This window comes from Pelobates fuscus, chromosome 13, assembly GCF_036172605.1.
Source record: "Pelobates fuscus isolate aPelFus1 chromosome 13, aPelFus1.pri, whole genome shotgun sequence".
NCBI lineage: Eukaryota > Metazoa > Chordata > Amphibia > Anura > Pelobatidae > Pelobates > Pelobates fuscus.
The window spans coordinates 89708124-89729649 of NC_086329.1; the positions used below are offsets into that span (position 1 = coordinate 89708124).

Genomic DNA, 21526 nt, shown 5'->3' on the forward strand with positions numbered 1-21526 from the left:
GGGGATCATTTCTGTAATTAGCAAACACATGCACATTCTAAAAGATTTCTGCACAGCCTGTACCTATTCAATATATTTAAAGCAATGTCCCTTTTAAATTTAGTCTAGATTTTCTTTCTATATCTCCTTATATACCTGCATGTTTCTGTTTGGTTTTTTTGTTTTTTCTAGTTTTTTTCCAGAAAAATATTGTTGTTGTTTTTTTTTGTAAATCAGACTTTGCTGAACATCAGCAGAAGGATTACAATAAAATAAAATAGTGTTGTTACATGCAGTATTTATCAGCAAGAGGCAATTACAAGAATTTTTACAATAAACGCATGATCTATCTGTTCAGGCCTATCGGTTTATTGAGTGTATGAAGAGCTGTGTACTATGAATTGGTAACATTTAAAAGTCAACACTATGCAGACGGTAAGGTACCCAATATCTCAGTACCTGCACAGAGAAAGGGGGGCGCTTCCACGCCCTCCACTCTGTAAGTCCGTCTCATATGTATGTCGTAGACACCTGTCAACTCAATATGGGAGGAGCCATTTATTATCTTAAATCTCTTTTTCCATAGTGGATGTCAACCATTGAACAGTTAAGGAAAGAATTCTCCCGCCTATGCTCCTACCTTTCGCAACCACACATCAACTGTACATTCCCTACCCTACAGGCCTTCTCCCCAGCTACAGAACAGGAGGTGACTTCGCTTCTCCTCGCGTCCCACCACCTGACGCGAGGAGAACCTTCCCACCTTATCAGATCTCTCTCCCCATGTCTTGTACAATCTTTAACACACAACCTAAACTGCTTTATTTTATCTAGTGTTGTCCCTGCTCCCCTTAAGCATGCTACTGTTGTACCCATCCTAAAACAGTCATCCCAAGACCCATCTTTCCCTTCCAACTATCGTCCAATATCCCTGCTTCCTTTTTCCTCAAAAAGGGGATCAAGTCATTTTTTGGGTGGATTCTAGAAATCAATGGGCTCCCAAAGTTTTCTTGGACTCCCCATATTCGCTGTGTGCCAGGGGATTTGTGCTGGTTTAGTGTGGGGAGGAGAAACACACTCAGCTGGCCATCATCCTCGGTGGCTTTGGCATGCCATGTTTTCATTTTCTCTTCGGATTGTCCTTGGCGTATGATTTTTAAACTTTACAATGGTGCAAAGCCAATATGCATTCAGTAGAAACTGTGCTTCAAATTTTGATATTTAACCTGGCTAGCGTTATACGGTATGATACTCTCTTGTAATGCAGCAAACCGCAGCTTCCAGTCAACCGTGCGATCACAATCTGTTATTTTACTTACAGTACAGATTTCAATGAACTACACGAGTTATTCAGCACTTCATTATAAAATAATCTTTATGTTAGATGATTCTGTCCAACTGTAGGCTAATGCCAGTGTTCTGAGAACTTTGGTAAATGCAGATAACGCCAATCTAAGTCAAAGAGATTCTGTACATAATTATATCCATTCTGATGGCTATTGTTTATAAAGAGGCTTACACAATAATTAGCACACAATCCTTAAAGGGACAGTATAGTCACCAGAACAACTACAGCTTATTGAATATGATCTGGTAAATAGAATCATTCCCTTCAGGCTTTTTTGCTGCAAACACGGTCTTTTCATAGAAAATGCAGTGTTTACATAACAGCCTAGTGATAACTTCACTGGCCACTCCTCAGATGGCTGTTAGAGATCCTTCCTGGGTCATGGCTGCCTAAAATGCATCCAAACATTCAGTGTCTCCTCCCTCTGCATGCAGACACTGAACTTTCCTCATAGAGATTAATTGATCCAATTCATCTCTATGAGGAGATGCTGATTGGCCAGGGCTGTGTTTGAATCATGCTGGCTCTGCCCCTGATCTGCCTCCTTGTCAGTCTCAGCCAATCCTATGGGGAAGCACTGTGATTGGATCAGGCTACCACTTCTGATGATGTCAGCAGACTGCTTGTGTTTTTTGAGGCAAACACCATGCAGAGTTACAGCTTCAGGCTTGAATACAGTAAGATGTTGCTATATTTATGGAGGTATGAGGGGCCCAGGGGGGCTAGATGGTGGTTTTAACACTATAGGGTCAGGAATACAGGTTTGTGTTCCTGATCCTATAGTGATCCTATAATGTTAGGTGAATGCAGTATCATCTCTGCAAGGATGCTGGCTCATAAACCCACTACATTTACAGCAAATAGAAATCTCAGGAGACATGTAATAGGAAAAGCAGGTCTGTAAAGTGCTCTTTTTCAGAATGTTTTTACCAAACAGTGAGCTGGGTGAGATGGCAACTTACGGACAGATTTTAGCCCAACATAGCTGAGTAACGCTTGGAACTTGGAAATATTTTGCCTGACGATGATTTTTGCCTTAACTTTGCATGTTAGTTATTAACTCACACATCCAAGTTTAACAATTCAACACCTAAACCTAGAGTACACAAAATGCATTGAGGCAATGTTAAAGTCTTTGACTTTATTCACTATTTCAATCCATCCCTCTCAGCCTCCAAGGCCCTTTTTTTGTTTGACATAATAATGAAATGTCCCAATGAGTGACAGCAACATTAGGGAAGACAGCTGTATATCTTCCATCGGCCAACAAATTTCAAGTAAAGCTTCTATGTCTGCATGTTTAATTAAATTAGACTTGAAACGTTAGTGCTTAGTTTCAGAAGTAAAATAAATAAATAAACAAAAATCACGGAGGTGGATTTAAAGAAAATAATTAGATCGAGGGCATGAAAGTGAATCTTTAAAGGACCACATCTTTTCAGATTGTTATTATATTAAAAAGAGACACAATATGAATATCCCAGCTGAGGATGTATGTCTATGGTTTGAACCTATCGCATTCCACATATCTGGTTCAGGTATCTATGAGCGGCATTGATGAACAGAACTCAGATCTCATTTAAACCTTAACTGTCCTGACCTAAAGCGATTCTCCCCCAACCTCCAAACTCTCCTTTTACCTGTCTTAAACCTCAGCTGGTCTAGCTCTGTAGCCTCCCTCTACAAATCCCCCCTCACCTCTGAACTAGATATCACGGCACTACCTATATTTAAACATTGTAAGTAACCCCAATTACAGCCTTGGCACACTAAGCTCACCCATTACCTCCAAGAATGTTCCAGAGCAGCAAGAACGCTACTGGAGAAAGTCTAATTTGGTGCCTGACTTCATCCAGTATAAATGTATGCTACACTCGTCCAGTTTGGCTCTTATCTCCGCAAAAGAAAACTACTTCAATACCCTCATAACCACGCTCTCCCGAGAACCTAAACGCCTCTTTCGCACTTTTAACTCTTTACTTCACCCTGTTGCTGCTTCTCCTCCTCCTACTAACTTTACCGATATAAACTTCTCAATACACTACACTGAAAAACGTTCCATTATCAGGGAACAGATTTCTAATCTCTCCTCTACCCGTACCAATGCTTCCTTTAACCCCCCATCCCTACTCTGCTCTATGCTCACTCGCACTTGCTACGCCAGCAGAGCTTTCTGCTTTGCTTCAATTCTTCAGCTGTATTCTCCATTTTGTCGTGTGTACCTATATTGTATATAAAGGAATACATTCTGGGATATTGCTGGAGGAAGCTGTTACCACTATCCATTCAGATAAGTGTATTTTTCACCACACTGTTGATTTCTGGTGTAGAGGAATTTTTTCTAACACTTTTTGTTGTGTGTACAAAATACCCAAATGCCTTATGAGTAAGTGCACGCAAGCTCTAACTTTGCGAATGGCAAGTCGAGATTTGAAATCTGTGGCCTGTTATTCCACCCAAAGAAAACACATGCAGGGCAAATAGTCCATGGAAATGAGGCCAAGTCTGTAATGTGACCCTTTGACTTCACTCCAGCCATGATAATGTGAATACAGGGATATTGCAGCACAATATATATTTGAGTTCTTTAACGTACTAGGACACTTACGTTCTGTAATTAAAAAAAAATATTAATTGGAACACCCTAATGAAAATACTTAAATTATCACGTGATCTAGCCAGCATACTACATCTCCCCTTCTAATCCCTCACATATGGTGAATAACAAACTGCTCAACATTTACGTTCTAATTCCACTTACAGACTCACCTTGATATGTCGTCCTAGCTGCTACAGTAATATAAACTCCAGATAATGAAATATTTCTTCATACCTTAGGGAGCTTGGTTAGGTGTTTGTCAAATGTAATGTACAAGTACAGGGCGTCAGCGGACTGGGTGGTCTGTATATTAAGCCCCTAAGAGAGAAAATAAAGGTATTTTTACTTAAACAAAGGAGAGCGTGGAAAATTGCTAAAGGAAGTACACACACTACAAAATTGTTGGTTATCAATTATCTTCAGCTAAGTCATTATACACAAGAAAATAGTACAACAAACTGTAACCTAACCTGCTCGTGGCAACAAACATGTGAGGATGAATGGATTGCCCCTTTCACTTGTGGGTCAACATGCTCTATCAGTAGGTCATCAATGGTTTGAACAGGTACATCATGGTAATTCAAAGGTGATGTCGTCCCGTGTAGAGGAATGTACTTGGAAATTTTGCAACAAACGTGCAGCCAAATATACAATGCGTATTTTATATATTTTAATGCAAATCTTCGTATAGGATTACAAGCTGCCACCGTTGCATCTTAATTGATTAGGAGCAAAACACAGTAAAGCTTAATAACGTCTAATTTGTCCCTTGTGACATAAGCACTGGCTGTAAACAAGCACAAGGCAACTTGCAGACCGATTGAAAGAAAAAAATTATATACATCAGCAGCGCTTCTACCAAGGTCGGAGATATACAACATATATTACAGTGTTTATTACAATGGATGGATATATATTTATTTGTATATATTAGGTGCCCCCGGTCTCCCACACGGCTAATCTACAGGATTTAGTAAACCAAAAAACAGTGTGAGAGTGCGAGTTGTAAGATTTAGGTCACAAAACAGCTGATCTGAAATTACAATTCTGCGCTATTTATACAGTTTGTCAATTTTAGCTTAATGTTTTCCTTGACGATTCCTCATAATTCCTGATTTAACCAATAGAACCCCATGTATCTACTAATGTTTCAGCAGAATGACAGCATCGATCCCAGGAACTCTCCCTCATTCTGCCTGATCTGTCACACACTGATTCCTCTGTACAGACACACCTCTGTAATCTCAGTCACCTGCCTCGCACAGCCATTACCATCTCAAAAACCAACCTGTGCAACAGGTGCAACTAGGAGGAGACAGGTAGGAGGGTCGGGCTTGTGAAACTTGCCAAACAAGAGGCACGGTTTCCCTTTTAAGCACAGAGGGTTGTACTTGGCATTTCCATACAGGATGTAGATCCTGGAGAACTTATAACCTGCTGTTAGTTTGCTTCTGTCAACCAACTCACTCCATTGGGGTAAGTGATCTACTCTTAATTCCAGAGTCTAAATCCTCGGGAAATAAGGGGTAAAAAAAATTGGGAAAATTCAGGAAACGTGGCTTTTATAAAAAATACTAAACCTACTGTTAAATGACTGATCCTCGGGCATAGAGGGGGGCATTGGGGGGGGATACCTCTGTGCATTGTAACTGGACTATAAGATTTATCTGTGTAAATAAACCATTTATTTGGGACAGTCATCTTGCAAACCAATTTATGGTTTAGTGGCTTGTTACATGCGACCGATATTTGTTTCGGTATTACCAGACTTAAATGGTATTATATTTGTATTTTGGCAATCACTGTATCCTAAAAGCAGTTCAGTAAATGTTGGTAGCAGGGGGTGTGGGGTTGTAAGGTTCCTGTGATAAATATGTGGTGGCTATGGTGTTGTTAATAATATGCACACAATTCCATTTAAATGCCAGTCTTCATAATAATGTCCAGGACCTAAACCCAATTTTGGAGTATTGCTTTGATTAGGAATGATTTCTGTACCCTTGCTCTGAGAAAGGCACTATGCCTGTTAATGCACTCAATGGGTAAAGACCCTTAGCTGGTTTTAATAAAATCCTTAGTATTATGTATTGAAATCTGTAGCTAAAGCAGGTACATCTATCTCATCTCAGGTATCCTGTACCAGAACAATTGTATTTACTAGATCCATCACATTTCCTGGGTGCATATTACTGTATTGTATTTATGGGCAGGACATAAAAATGCTGCCCTGGTCCAAGCACATTAATCCTGTATACATTGAGACAACACTTTTCATGTCCTTTCCATCCGTGTGACCCTAGAAAATGCAGTAGATCTTGCAAGTGCAAGAATAAGTTATTCTTTAAATTATTTTGGGCATATTTCATGCTTTAAATAATTTAAAACTTTAGGGTTGCTGTTTGAGATCACCGTGATGTGAAAAGAGCTCTACTAATTTAATAAGTTGTACTTATACAACAAGGAACCTTAGAAGTAAATGGAGAGACTAAGCAAGACATCTCCAATAATAAACTGATTTGGTTATGCATTAGTGGTTCCCACAAATGGATTATGGGTGGAATTGCATATCATTGTGGGTGCAGCAATTACTTGGAGTAATGTCTTTACGGACCCTTTAGATAGCCATCAAGATAATTTGCTAAATCTTTTAAATACAGAAATACTGTAGCATGCAAAAGGTAAACATGCACTACTCAGGGAGAAAGCGGATCTTATCTGTTATCACCCACTGTTATATTGTGTTTACCGAATGGATAATAAATTGTGGGGTGTGTATAACCACTGATACAAAACAAAACAAAGAAAGGTTGCGCCTAAAATATACAGTAAAACATATAAGAGTGTTATAATAAATAATATAAAATAGTACAATTTAATATCAAATATAGAATGAAATATAAATGAATGATTGGCAATAGTCCAAAACACTAATCATAAGTCCATAAAGGTAGATGCCATGTATAAAAACGGGGATCCTGAGGCGTAAAATGGAGTGTGTCTTCACAATGGTGTACTTGAAATCCAGTGAAGTAATATGTGGAGAAAAAGACAAAAGGAACTACAATGGCACAGTATATCGATGAATAAAATGGTAAATAAAATAAAGTAAAAGTAGTCTTACTCACATTTTTCAGAGCTAAAACCTAGCTCTGATATAGCGAACGTGAAGTGGAATAATCCCCACTCAAGGATATGCGGAGTAATATTGCTTGGCAAGTATCTGGCTCAGATTCGGCGTCCGAGTTAGTATTATTCGACCCAGGGAAGAAAAATAGAGTATATAGTGCTCTCTGTATGATAGTTAAAAGTATAAAAAGAGAATAAATATACTACTCACAGTATACAGAGCAGACTTGTACTGCTCAATGTAGGCGCTCGGGTGGTATCATCCCCACCTAAGGATTCTTTTGGCTTCTCGTCAGGTGGACAATATATGTATAGTCAGGGTGAAAAAGAAAGAAAATGGCAATAAAATGTTTTATGCAAAAATAATTTCTTTATTTGTGGAGTAATAAAATTAATATCTAAACGCGTTTCGCCTCCAGGTCTTCTTCAAGTAGAAAATAGTAAAAATAGTATTAATTTTATTACTCCACAAATAAAGAAATTATTTTTGCATAAAACATTTTATTGCCATTTTCTTTCTTTTTCACCCTGACTATACATATATTGTCCACCTGACGAGAAGCCTAAAGAATCCTTAGGTGGGGATGATACCACCCGAGCGCCTACACTGAGCAGTACAAGTCTGCTCTGTATACTGTGAGTAGTATATTTATTCTCTTTTTATACTTTTAACTATCATACAGAGAGCACTATATACTCTATTTTTCTTCCCTGGGTCAAATAATACTAACTTGGAGGCCGAATCTGAGCCAGATACTTGCCAAGCAATATTACTCCGCATATCCTTGAGTGGGGATTATTCCACTTCACGTTCGCTATATCAGAGCTAGGTTTTAGCTCTGAAAAATGTGAATAAGACTACTTTTACTTTATTTTATATACCATTTTATTCATCGATATACTGTGCCATTGTAGTTCCTTTTGTCTTTTTCTCCACATATTACTTCACTGGATTTCAAGTACACCATTGTGAAGACACACTCCATTTTACGCCTCAGGATCCCTGTTTTTATACATGGCATCTACCTTTATGGACTTATGATTAGTGTTTTGGACTATTGCCTATCATTCATTTATATTTCATTCTATATTTGATATTAAATTGTACTATTTTATATTATTTATTATAACACTCTTATATGTTTTACTGTATATTTTAGGCGCAACCTTTCTTTGTTTTGTTTTGTATCACTTCTTACCATTAGGGGATTATAGGGGACTCCCCTTTAAGGTTTGCAGCCTTACTATTATCTTCTTGTGTGGCAACCTAGCGCTGATTTTTCTCTTTTCCATTTTCTCCACTCTCTCCCCTTTTAATTTGTGTATAACCACTGTCCAATAATACACCAGATATTAAACATTGGCATTCACAACTTACTTTACCGTAAGTAGTCGGTCTTATATCATTTAAGTTTCTGAAAATATAGTAGTAGTTACATAGCTTTAGAATGTGTGTTGTGAACATGACTGTATACGCAGTATTGGGTAAGCAGCCAATGAAGGCTTTACCACATGCAAGTTTTTCATAAACTATAGAAGACACATTGTAAAGTATATTTAATCTATAAAATCTGCCTGTAGGACGTTGCAAAAATGTATATGGTTACTAAAATATTGCTCCTTTTTTTTCTCTCTGGTTTTTCTCTCCGACACAAAGAAGTAAAGACACAAATGTGCGTACCCCTGGCATGAGGAACAGATAACCCTGACTTTGCCAAGGGGAGATATAAACCGATTGTCTGTCATTATCTTCACAGTGGAGTCCAGTGTGGGACCTCTGACCTCTCCATCCTGGTAACATGGAATCGACCAGAGGAGACTTAGTGCTGGGGTCCATATTCGAACAACAGGAAGACTTGTTTAACTCGGAGGGGTTTTCAGGAACGGATTCTGGCACGTTTCCTCTGTCTGAGCCTCACGGTTTTTCTGTTGAGAAGTTATACGAAGACTGGCATGCGAGCAGAACTACTGTAAGTTGGAATTCATCAAACTTGACAACAAAACAACAGGAATTAAAGTTCGCAAAACTAAAAAGAAGGTGTGGAGTGAGGGGAGAGGTTTAGTCATTTAACAAATAACACAACTTTTATTACCAACCTTAATTCCTCCAATCCTGTTCCTTCTCCCTCGTAACATGGAAAAAAAAAATATGCCCTTCGATCTACTCCTTAAAAAGCATCATCTTTCACCGAAACTGGTCTCCTCCTCAGAAATAGCAAACAGCAGAAACAATCTGACCTAATTACTGTCTCTGTATTCTCTAATCTTCATTACTGCACCAATGAGTTTGACTTTAAATTGGCCTCCCTCCAGTTGCCAATATTATTCTGTTAGTAAATATGCTATTTCCTTAAAGCAGGACTGTCACTTGGAAACTATACTATTGAATAAAACATTGAAGGCATCTGTAATTTATGTTAATCTGGTTTAATGTGATGCCCAGTTTATTTTAAAATTTATATTAAAGATTTCGCAAGTGACACCAAAATTGAGTTCAGTCCAGGTCCTACCTGGGCACACAGTGCAAACGAGTAGGAGAAATAGAACGATTGATTGTTTCTTCTCTTCCATTATATTCATTAGCAGAAAAGGAAAACCATTTATAACTGTGATTAACAGAGAGCCAAGATTGAGGCACCCAGTTCAAAGACAGAGGTGTACATTTCTAGACTTACTTTAACTTTTTCAGATCTCACAAAAACATATTTGGAAAAGAAAGTGGATAATAAACATAGCATTAAAAATTGTGGGAAGTGACTGTTCCCCCTTTAAAACTAGGATCCTAATTCCTTTTCAGCTCCTTTTTATCTTTTTTGTTGTTTTTTTTTTTTTTAAACATTGAGATTCAGATTTTTTAAAAGGTGGATTCTCTGAACACCCATCTTTTAAATATATTGCCTTTTACCTTCCTGTTATTATCAAGTGCCATCTAATTTTGGTTTTCAGGGGCTGGATGAGCGAGAAGATACTGATGAGTACTTGCAGATGATGATTAACCCGAATGAGGTCTACAACACGGAGACGGGAATGTCTGAATCCCCTGAGAGTGACAGTGGGTTCTCAGATGATCCACAACCCGATGATACACCCGTTCAGGGGGAGCCAAGTACACCACTGCCCCAGCCTACACCCGTGTATGAACTGATTTATGATGTTAGCTCTCTGGAGGACAGGAGAGGCCATAACGAGATGAGCAGTGTAATCTCAATTCAGCTTGGTACGGACAGGTGACAACAATACATATATATAAAATTGTAAGGGGGAGACAGGTTTGAGCAGAATTGCCCCTTGTCTTTTTTTCTAACAGGCATGCAAATAAATTGATGTTTTTTGCCGACTAACTGCTACCCTTATATAATATAATACTGCCAAATCTGAAAAACTATTCTCTTTCCAGAGACATGCATACGTCAGTGACTACTGTGTTTTTTTACTATATATTAAATATAGATGTACCAGATCACTGACTTTTACAAACAATTTTCCCTAATTTAAAGCTGATCACAGATACAGCCTGTTTCAAAGCATCATTTTAAAAAAAAACAGCTAACCAGTGTTTAAAAGGATCTAGTCCATCTAATAAAAGAGCTATTAAATCTCTAAAAGCTGCTAATTGGTCTCCCAAAGATGACTAATCAGTCTTTTAAGGTAGATTGGCCCCACTAAAGACCAAGTGTAAGAGTGCTCGATAATTGCCAGAATTCAAGTTCCTCCTGCTAGGTTTCACTTTTTAAATCTATTGAGTATTTAGTAGTAAGCAAAGATTATTTACAGTGTGTATTCTGCATAGATAAATAGATTATCATTTGAACCTAGGATATGGATTTACATAATTTTGGGATTACATCTAAATTTGCATGTTGGGTCAAGCCAATAACTCACATTGGATGCCCAACTTCCGGCTAAGACTGGAAAGTGCTCAACCTTTTAGTTGCAGACCACAGGTGATGGTGCCAGAAGTTCTTTGAGCCTCAAAATGGTCCTATACAATGGCAACCTGGTTAATTTGTATTCCGCTTACAGAGGACTGGCCCTCTCCAGTGCTTATACCTGACAGCTGTATAGTTAACGAACTGCCATCTGTTCACATGCCAGTACCTTGCAAGTCTACAGTTCTACCCATTAGAGACAACACACAAGACCTGCTCTCCATGGACTCACTGGTATGTCTTATGCTCTTTCAGCCGTAATTATCTTGAGGTTCTCAGTCAGTTTATAACAGAATGTTAATGGTGTCTTCTTCTCAGTACCCAGAGCTGCACCTGACTGAAGAGGAGAAAAGGCTTCTTTCACAAGAAGGGGTAGCCTTGCCTAATAACCTTCCACTCACTAAGGTACAGTGCAAAATGGGAAGTTGGCAAAATGGTTGATTTTATTCATTCGGAGCTCTGCTTTCCTCAGGGCACTGGGAAGATTCAATGAAAATGTTTTGTATACATTAAATCACAGTTGAGGAATGAGTAACTGAGCTAATTTTAAATTTTAAGGACGGGTTGCCAAATTAATGAATGCAGAGTACATAATTTGGCTCCACGTCAAGTAAGGTTAAACACAGTGCTTTAGTAAATATTTGATTTACAGACTGTTACAGATGTATACAATTTTCGATATAAGTCACTGTAATTAGGAACTAGACTCCCTTCCTAGAAGATACATCTACAGTCAAACTGTTAAACACACTATTTGGTAGATATACAATGAAAACAGGCAAGCATTTTTTTTCAATCAGGTGATATCGAAAACAGGTTTCAAAAGCTGCAGTTTTCTTGTCTGCAGCCGTTGCAAGTCCTCCCCTTCTAACCCCACCTAGTCTTTCTGTGGTTGACCAATCACAGACTTCCCAAAGCAGCTCAATGAGAAGTATTTATGAAGCAGGTGTTCTGGCCACTTACTGCCTCTTGAGTTTAAATCCACTGAGCTTAACAACCAGTAAGTAACAGGACCAGTGGTCTGATTGACAGCCTGGGGGGTGTAACAAGTTTAATTTATGATAGTGTACCTTTCTATTGAAAGCTCCACTTTTTGTAAAATGCAAAAATAGGACACAGTCTCAGCAAATTAAAGTGCTTTAGGGGTCTGGAGTATGCCTTTAACATTGTCATAGCATTAGATGGGCTAAGAGTCTCTAACTCTTAACAGAAAACTCAATATATAGAACAAACATGTTTTGAGCAATGTAAATCAAGCTGGCTTGACATAAGGACTTCACTATAGGTAGCTGAAGCAGCTAAATCACTTTGGACACCACAAAAGGTAATGCAAGGCAAACCACTGTACCCCAAGTGCTTAGTAAAGCTATGTTTTTCATTTTTAACTGAGGAATAAGATTTGTGAGATGATATGATCTTTGGGCAAGACTGTTTACTTGGCAATCCTCTTTGTGGGGTCTGAGATGACTTGCTGCAGATCCTATTTATACTACCCTTGTTTGATAAACTCTTTTCTGCCATGCTCTTTCGTGCCCCTCAACGCTCTTAGTCTCATTCAGGCAGAGGAACGAATTCTAAAAAAGGTACGGAGAAAGATACGCAATAAGCAATCAGCCCAGGACAGCCGAAGACGGAAGAAAGAATATATTGACGGACTGGAAAGCAGGTCTGAAAATATTTACACAAACTGTGATTTGAATATACGATGTACAGAAATTAGCAGACAGCATGTGTGTCCTGTGTAGGGTGTGATTTATCAGCAAGGTAACCCTTAACATATGAAGTAGTATTCGCCAAGCTTTGAATGGGCAGGAACTTCAAGTGAACTTCATAATTTTAGTCCAAATATTACTGAAATGAAAACGGCAAAATTGGAGAAATTTTGGCTTAAAGGGACACTATAGTCACCATAACAACTTTAGCTTAATGAAGAAGTTTTGGTGTATAGATCATGCCCCATTTTGTTTTCCTGCAGGCTGTGTCAGTCACAGCCAGGGGAGCTGTGGCTAAGGTTGCATAAACATAAACAGAAGCCAGAGAATTGAGCAATGAGACTGCAAGGACATGATCTATACACCAAAACTGCTTCATTAAGCTAAAGTTGTTTTGGTGACCATAGTGTTTGTGTAAAACTGAAATTTCACTTTAAGTTTTCAACAATTCCCATTTTAGCGAAACTGGTCTAAGAACTATAGCTTGCAATATATGGGATCAATTTAGAATCTCTAGTATCAGCGAGCAGTGTGCAGGTTCAGTATATAATCTCCAGAAAACAATTAACAGTAAGTACCGGTACATTGGATTAATCCAGAGTCTCCACACATAGCTAACACTGCATGGGATCGGTATACAGGGGTAGGCAACCTTTGGGCACTCCAGATGTTGTGGTCTACATCTCCCATAATGCTCCAACAGCTACAATGCTGGTAAAGCATCAGGGGAGATGTCCACAACATCTGGCGTGCCAAAAGTTGCTTATTACTAGGAGCCTTAAACACACAGCTAGCACTGCATGATATATATATAAATATTGTATATAACTCCCCGTGTATTAAATCGCTCACAAGATCCATCTCTACTTCTAGAGTCACTGCTTGCTCCATGCAGAATCAGGAACTGCACAAAAAGGTTGTGGAACTGGAAAAGCACAATATGTGAGTAGAAGGCTAACAATGACTGTATTGTGGGTGTCTGGACTGGGCTGTGAGGCAGGGGTATATAACTGGAGAGGACATGAGACAGTCCGGTGAGGCAGCTCTGAGGAGGTAATAAGGACTCTGGGGTGCCACGAATAGGCTGAAGGCTTCACAAGTTGTTGCAGGCAGCAGGTTGAGGCACTGGATCAAGAGTTGGAGGTGTGCAGTGTCTACGCTGCAAGGGCACTTGATCAAAGGGTAGACAGAGGTTATATCTCTAGTAAATGGGACACTGAAAGGCACTAGATTTGGAAGCAGAGAGGGCTTGAGTAAAAGATAAGGGCAGGTTTGTAGGACACTAGGGTAGAGAGGGGCTGCCTGCAATGTTTTAGTTGGGGCTAGAGTACTGTGTCTGGAAGCAGAAAGGGTGCTGTGTGCAGTGACTCGGGAGGATTGGGAGTACAGGTTCATGGAGTGGAGCGGTTGTGTCTGAAGGGTTAAGGGGCACTTTATCTATAGAACTAGAGGTCTATGTCTATAAGAAACTAGTGGTACCAAGGCATTAAATTTTTTTTTTTTCATTCAGCTCCCTGATCACTCAGCTCCGTAAACTTCAGACCCTCATCAAACAAACATCCACCAAAGCTGCTCAGACCGGCACATGTGTCCTGGTATGTCTTCAGTGATATCCATGGCGAGGCCTTGGCATGAGCCAAGTGGCATTACAGTAATATGTATTCCTCATGTGCTTGTCACACTACAGATCCTGGTCTTTTCTTTGGCCCTGCTCATCTTCCCCAGCTACAGCCCACTGCACTCCCGAGCCACTATGAATGATGTCACCACTTACAGACCAACGGGAGGTAAGACCACCAGCTCAGGTTAACACCATCAAATGCAAAATGACAGCAATCACATGGACTGGCTGTATACCTGGACATTACACCATTTTTTAAAATCCATAATTCCAGGTTTAGAATGTTTCCTCTGCCTTTTAATACAGATGAATTAAACCAGCAAAATAATGTCATTAGCAGTAACACATTCCATTTGTAGCAGATTACAGTGTCCTTAAAAGTTGGTCTTTTAAAAAACACTCCAAGAACTAGAGTGCCCCCCTCCCCATTGTAAGTAGTCATGCTGTTTTAGAACAGTGTAGGGCTTAGCTCATTGGCTAATTGAAGCACATAAGCAGGAGCTTCCAAAAGTGAGTAGAAGAGGCAGGAGCAGTGTTTTGTGGACCCCTAGGTAAGAAGTCAAACCGTGCTGTTGTAACAACCTAGCGTTCTAGTAGTTATGGTGCTTGGAGTGTTCCTTTATTTATACAGTTACGTTATTAGCACCTGGTTCCTTCACTAACAAGGTGTAAGACTAAACCAATTTTATAAGAAATCACCATAACCAACCACAATCTGTTTAACACCTTAAGGACACATGACATGTGTGACATGTCATGGTTCCCTTTTATTCCAGAAGTTTGGTCCTTAATAAGGGGTTAAAAAGCAGATTATTCTTCACATGGCCATATGTGATTAATTTTACTTTGGTGGGAGCTAAAAAAAATTATGAAAAAGTAGATAGTGCTTGTAAACCACAATGGTTTAGCATTCATTTAAGCTTCAACTTTTTATGATAATCTGTTTAGCTGTGAATGGGTTTGTGGTCCAAAGAACTCAACTGTTAAATCCTCTCCCCAGGAAAAAAAGGGTCACTGCATATCACTGTATTCAAAGCATGTTCTAATTGAGAAGACATCAATGGGAACATTCAATGGATTAGATATTGCAGGGTATAATAGATTTTTTTTACACTTTTGGGTGGTTTGCATAGCTAATACCCATACTGTTTTTACAGTAATCTCCAGAAATATTCTGAACAAGGAGGGATTCTCAGAGGTGACAGAACAGCCAGTTGTGGACAGTACTCCTGAACTTCAACCAGAGCAGAAGATGCAAGACCATCAGTTTGTTCCTCAGTCCACCTTGGACAAAGAAGGGCCTGATCCACAAAGAAATGATCTGGGTGGCTCCCTGGAAGGAGAACCATTAGGGGAGAAGGACCCTCTAGAGTCCAGAGGTGAGGTTCTGGCACTTAAAGTGGATCTTCACAAAGGAACCCACAGCAAAGATCTCTCAAAGATGGCACGTGGGGATGAGATGTGAAAACCATAATTCATACAGTACGTTCTAGAGAGAATAAAAGACTCAGAGGTTTCTGGAACTAAAAGTTGCCTCTTCAAATTTAAAAAAAGCTGGTGTTTCAGTGCTGCCCAATTTAGTGCTTCCAGAGCTTGCCTGGTGTTGACACGTCATAAAGGATGAAAAAATGGAGGTTGTGAAATCAACTGCTGGGTCACAGGTGTCCACCATACACCCTAAAAACACATAGACTGCTAATAAAGTACATACTAGAGTACTGACACACACCTGTATACACATAAAACAGGTAGATTATAACATTTTGACCAGAATACCAATCATGCACATAAAGACACGAAGGGACAATATACACGTAACACGATAACTGCCAAAACACACACATGTACACAATATATGCTAATCAGTAGCATCTTTATCGATGTGTAGTTTACAAACAAATTTATCTAACAAATCAATGTGCATTAGAGTTGTGTAATTTAACTAAACTAACAATAAGTAGATTACACACTTACGGAAAGGTACACAACACTGTTTACATAGATAAGGGCACTGCCTCGGTCCGTTTCCTGTTACTTGCCTTAACATTTATTCCCTGATATTCAGAGAAATGTTTTATAATATTTATACAGATGATTTTTGTTGTTGTGGGGGAAATTAAATATTCTTTGAAACAAGCAGATTTATAAAATGTTTTAATAAAAAAGTATTTAGTTTTCAACTTGCCTTGGTTTTTTTTTTCCTCTTTATTGAGTTATATTTAGCTAGTGTGCAAGATATTTACACACGGCAGGGAGGTGTGCACCTGGAAATTTAACACTGAGGCCTTTCCCACAGTCAATACCGCCTTATTAACTATTTACTCAATGTTAGGTGCACTAAAAAGCCCCAAAACAATTCTTTAAGAAACAGTAATGATTATATTCAAGTCTAGTTCACATAATTATTAATACTATTCCTATAACACCAGCACTTTTCCTCATCAGTGGATTTTCTGGCCAGAGACCATGAAGTGTGTTATACTTATATACATATTTATTCTACAATGAAAATACAGCAATGACTGCTGATGGTCAAAACACACAATTTTATGCCTTAGCCCCTTAAGGACACATGACATGTGTGAGTTTGGTCCTTAAGGGAACACTCCAGACCCCTAAAGCACTTTAGCTTGCTGAAAAGCTTTGTGTGTGAAGAGTGTGTCCTCTTTTTATAACATTTTGGAAATCGTGCAGATTTTAATAGAAATTGACACTTTTATAATTTATACTGGTTACGCCCCCCCTGGCTTTTCAATCCGACGATAGGTCCTGTTACTTCCTGGATCAGTTATCTTAGTTGCTCTGAACTCAAGAGGCAGCAATTGCCCAGTGCACCTACCTTGCAAAGACAGCTCAATGATGTGCATAGGGAAGTCTGTGATTGGACAGCCGCAGAAAGTCTGGGCGGGGTTAGAAGGGGAGGGCTTGCAAATGCATCAGACAAGAGAACTGCATTTTTTTTGCAAGCTGTTTTTAGATCTAACTCCATTGAAAAACGGCATAATTAAAAGACATGCAAGTTTTCATTTGGGGTATATCTACTAAACAGTGGAGTGTCCCTTTAATGTTTTTTTTTATATAAAGAATCCATTATATGAAATGTATCCATTTCAATATCACACATCTGTTCAGCGAGCATTATATTGTCACTGTCATGCACATCTAATCCTAAGGAATAGCTGCCCACTACAGATCCAGAGACATCAGAATTAATCCTCATGAACAAGAGATAACCTTTGACCACGAGTCAGCATACAGACTATCCAATATTACTGTTACTGTACTGATTTGTATATTTTTCCTACTGGCCTCTTGTACATGTCACAGAGTTCTAAAGTTTGGCCATAGACCTAAGTAGACAGGTAAACTGTTCCACAAATCTGAACTAACACGCGGTTAATACTTCTATACCGTGCTGCTGTTTCATGCAATATTTGAGGTTTCTGATACAGAAGTGCAGCTCTCCACCTGGTTTACAAGCGTTCTACGAGTTTCTTAGTACAAACATGGATGAATAAATTATGCTTTTTTCCATGTTATTTCCTGGAGCAAAGTTCCCATATACACTAAGGAGAGGAGTGTCAGGATTTTACACACCCTGCAGTGTGTGTTCAATTCTTACATCCATACTTGGCAAATGGACTTTCAACTTTTACTACCAAGCAAACCACTGACCAATCACAGCACAATAGGAGAAAGCAAGGGTTTGGCTGCACTCACCTAAACATGTTTAAATGGGGTGCTGCTGGGAGCCAATAAGTTACAGTAAAAATGAAAATCCAGCGCACTCACTTATCTACTAAACAGTTATTTAAGTGCTGAAAAAAACACCTAATCTAGGCAAAAATTAATGGGGGTTTAGTTACATTACATTTTAATTTTTAAAATCACAGCACAATAACTGAATATGCCTGTGGGCACTATCACTGCATACGCTGCCAACACACCCATGCCATATATAAAGTGGACTTCACTGCATGGTGTAGATTTGCTGTGAATGGTGAATAATAGTAAATTATAACACAACAATAGAGTGAAAAATAAACAGAATAGCAAGACATCCTCGGTCACAGACGGCATATTGCATTGGACATTTTTGGGAATCCATGTAACAGTTCTGGGGCAAAGATAAATACTTAGAGTTTAATACATAACGCAGCAGTTCACTTACCATTAATCACCAACTGCCTATAAATAGCTGCGGGTCACTTACCATCAGGTGATGCAGCCAGTAGCGTTCACCAACTGCCTGGAAATAGCGGCAGGTCACTTACCATCAGGTAACGCAGTCAGCAGCATTCACTAGCTGCCTATAAATAGCGGCAGATCACTTACTATCAGGTGACGCAGACAGTAGCGGTCACCAACTGCCTATAAATAGCGGCAGGTCACTTACCACCAGGTGACGCAGACAGTAGCATTCACCAACAACCTATAAATAGAGGCAGCTCACTTACCACCAGGTGTCGCAGCCAGTAGCATTCACTAGCTGCCTATAAAAAGTGGCAGGCCACTTACCATCAATTGACACAGACAGTAGCATTCACCAACTGCCTATAAATAGCGGCAGGCCACTTACCATCAATTGACACAGACAGTAGCATTCACCAACTGCCTATAAATAGCGGCAGGTCACTTACCATCAGGTGACGCAGACAGTAGGATTCACCAACTGCCTATAAATAGCTGCGGGTCACTTACCATCAGGTGATGCAGCCAGTAGCGTTCACCAACTGCCTGGAAATAGCGGCAGGTCACTTACCATCAGGTAACGCAGTCAGCAGCATTCACTAGCTGCCTATAAATAGCGGCAGATCACTTACTATCAGGTGACGCAGACAGTAGCGGTAAATAGCGGCAGGTCACTTACCACCAGGTGATGCAGACAGTAGCATTCACCAACAACCTATAAATAGAGGCAGCTCACTTACCACCAGGTGTCGCAGCCAGTAGCATTCACTAGCTGCCTATAAAAAGTGGCAGGCCACTTACCATCAAATGACACAGACAGTAGCATTCACCAACTGCCTATAAATAGCGGCAGGCCACTTACCATCAATTGACACAGACAGTAGCATTCACCAACTGCCTATAAATAGCGGCAGGTCACTTACCATCAGGTGACGCAGACAGTAGGATTCACCAACTGCCTTTAAATAGCGGCAGGTCACTTACCACCAGGTGACACAGACAGTAGCATTCACCAACTGCCTATAAATAGCGGCAGGTCACTTACCACCAGGTGACACAGACAGTAGCATTCACCAACTGCCTATAAATAGCGGCAGGTCACTTACCACCAGGTGACGCAGGCAGTAGCATTCACCAACTGCCTATAAATAGCGGCAGGTCACTAACCACCAGGTGACACAGCCAGTAGCATTCACCAACTACCTATAAATAGCGGCAGGTCACTAACCACCAGGTGACACAGCCAGTAGCATTCACCAACTACCTATAAATAGCGGCAGATCACTTACTATCAGGTGAGACAGACAGTAGCATTCACCAACTGCCTATAAATAACGACAGGTCACTTACCACCAGGTGACGCAGACAGTAGCATTCACCAACTGCCTATAAATAGCGGCAGGTCACTAACCATCAGGTGACGCAGACAGTAGCATTCACCAACTGCCTATAAATAGCGGCAGCTCACTTACCATCCGGTGTTGAAGAGAGTAGCATTCACCAGTGGACTATAAATTTTCCATCGGGTGACACAGATGTCATGGATACTGCTCCATATTGGAGTTGTTCTTGCACTCGATGCTATATTGACGCAGAACGCTCCACTTCTACAGCTATCAGTATCATTAACACGCTTGATTTGGCTCCTTGCGTCATTCTGGCATTATGATTGACGTAAAGTGCTCCACCTTTGGGTTTCTCTTATCCTAAAAATGACACAACACTGCATCATTCCGGCAGTCGAATCCACACAAGTTCTGGAGTCATTCTAATGACACAGGCTCCTAATGCCAATATATTCTCAGTCCTGAGTCTGTAGGCCAGCCGAGATTTACATGTTGAGTTTCTCTATCATTCCTGACAAACAACTGCCTATAAAAAGCAGCAGGTCATTTACCATCAGGTGACACAAACAGTAGCATTCACCAAATGCCTAAACAAGCAGCAGGGCACTTACCACCACGGGAAAATTGCAGCAGCGTATCAATTACCACCATGAGACAGAGACCACCTTTGCAAACTGCCATAGCTTAACTGCAGGTCACTTAATATGATGTGACAGAGGTCAAATCATTCACCGTCAGCCTATTAACAGCTGCAGTTCACATAAAATCAAGGGCAGCGTTCACTAGCTGCTTATATACAGCTTTACAAAATGTAGTATCGTGTGAAAGAGACAGCAGAATCCAAACACAGTCTGTCAAGGCCGAATGACATTGTGGTGGCACTTACCTGTTTCAGTGGAGTTGCTCCTGGTTCTCACTGAAGGCCCTGTTTGTGGGACTATCACAGCCGCCATATTGAGCCCAATGTCAGCGATGTGTCACTGGTGTGCCTGGTATCAACTAATATTTTGGGATTTTGCTTGGTCTGTAACAGTGGTTGAAACAGACAAGCCTATCTATCCCTTGAACGTACATCAACCAGTCCTAAGGTTAAACAGTTGCCCCTGCGATTGAGGCACAGCATTCTATACCTCTGGATCGTTTCCATGCTTTTCCTGTGACTCCATACTCTTGTACCGGACTACCAGATTCAAGCCAACTGGCATGCAGTATTAATTATGGATTTATGTTGCATGCCCTCCAAATTAACACTGATCACAAGACTGTTTTTTCCTATTTGGATTTGATACCTTAGACTCTCCAGCTTCCTGACCCTTAAGTTGTGTTAGTCCCCATGCTACAACATGCATAGGAGCCTGCCCCACTTTCAGGCCTTCCCGAGCAGTTGGCCATCCACCAGAATGTGTCCACCTAGTCCATCCCACTGACATATTTACAGAAACAGATGATTCATGAATCAGACACAGATGATTAGGAGACACAAAAAGCAGCATTCACCAACCGACCATTTACAGCTGCAGCCTGCAGGCCACTTACTAAGTGTGCATAATTCACAAAATATCAAATACACAGCTTTAGGTAATTTGCCATCACGTGGCAGAGACAGCAGAAATCAATATATACCTATTCACAGCTAAATGCACCTACCGTAGGTGGAAATCTAGGTTCTGCCAGT

The 21526-nt window shown here is 40.0% G+C and overlaps 1 protein-coding gene across 1 annotated transcript; it reads left to right on the forward strand.

Annotated features, from left to right (window-relative positions):
* Positions 1 to 5006: 5006 nt before the first annotated feature.
* CREB3L4 (cAMP responsive element binding protein 3 like 4) lies at positions 5007 to 16448 on the forward strand. Its single transcript, XM_063439414.1, has 10 exons — positions 5007 to 5402; positions 8810 to 9022; positions 9999 to 10269; positions 11076 to 11215; positions 11300 to 11386; positions 12541 to 12647; positions 13567 to 13635; positions 14204 to 14288; positions 14381 to 14480; positions 15472 to 16448. The coding sequence occupies exons 2-10, from the start codon at positions 8852 to 8854 to the stop codon at positions 15777 to 15779; spliced, it is 1338 nt and encodes a 445-aa protein (XP_063295484.1). The 5' UTR covers positions 5007 to 5402; positions 8810 to 8851; the 3' UTR covers positions 15780 to 16448.
* Positions 16449 to 21526: the final 5078 nt, after the last annotated feature.

Bases quoted from the DNA above. Each gene is read 5' to 3' on its own strand.
- CREB3L4 (XM_063439414.1), top strand. From the start codon at position 8,852: ATGGAATCGACCAGAGGAGACTTAGTGCTGGGGTCCATATTCGAACAA. The intron at 9,023-9,998 runs GTAAGTTGGAAT...TTTGGTTTTCAG, and splicing joins GGCATGCGAGCAGAACTACT to GGGCTGGATGAGCGAGAAGA. The intron at 14,481-15,471 runs GTAAGACCACCA...CTGTTTTTACAG, and splicing joins CACTTACAGACCAACGGGAG to TAATCTCCAGAAATATTCTG.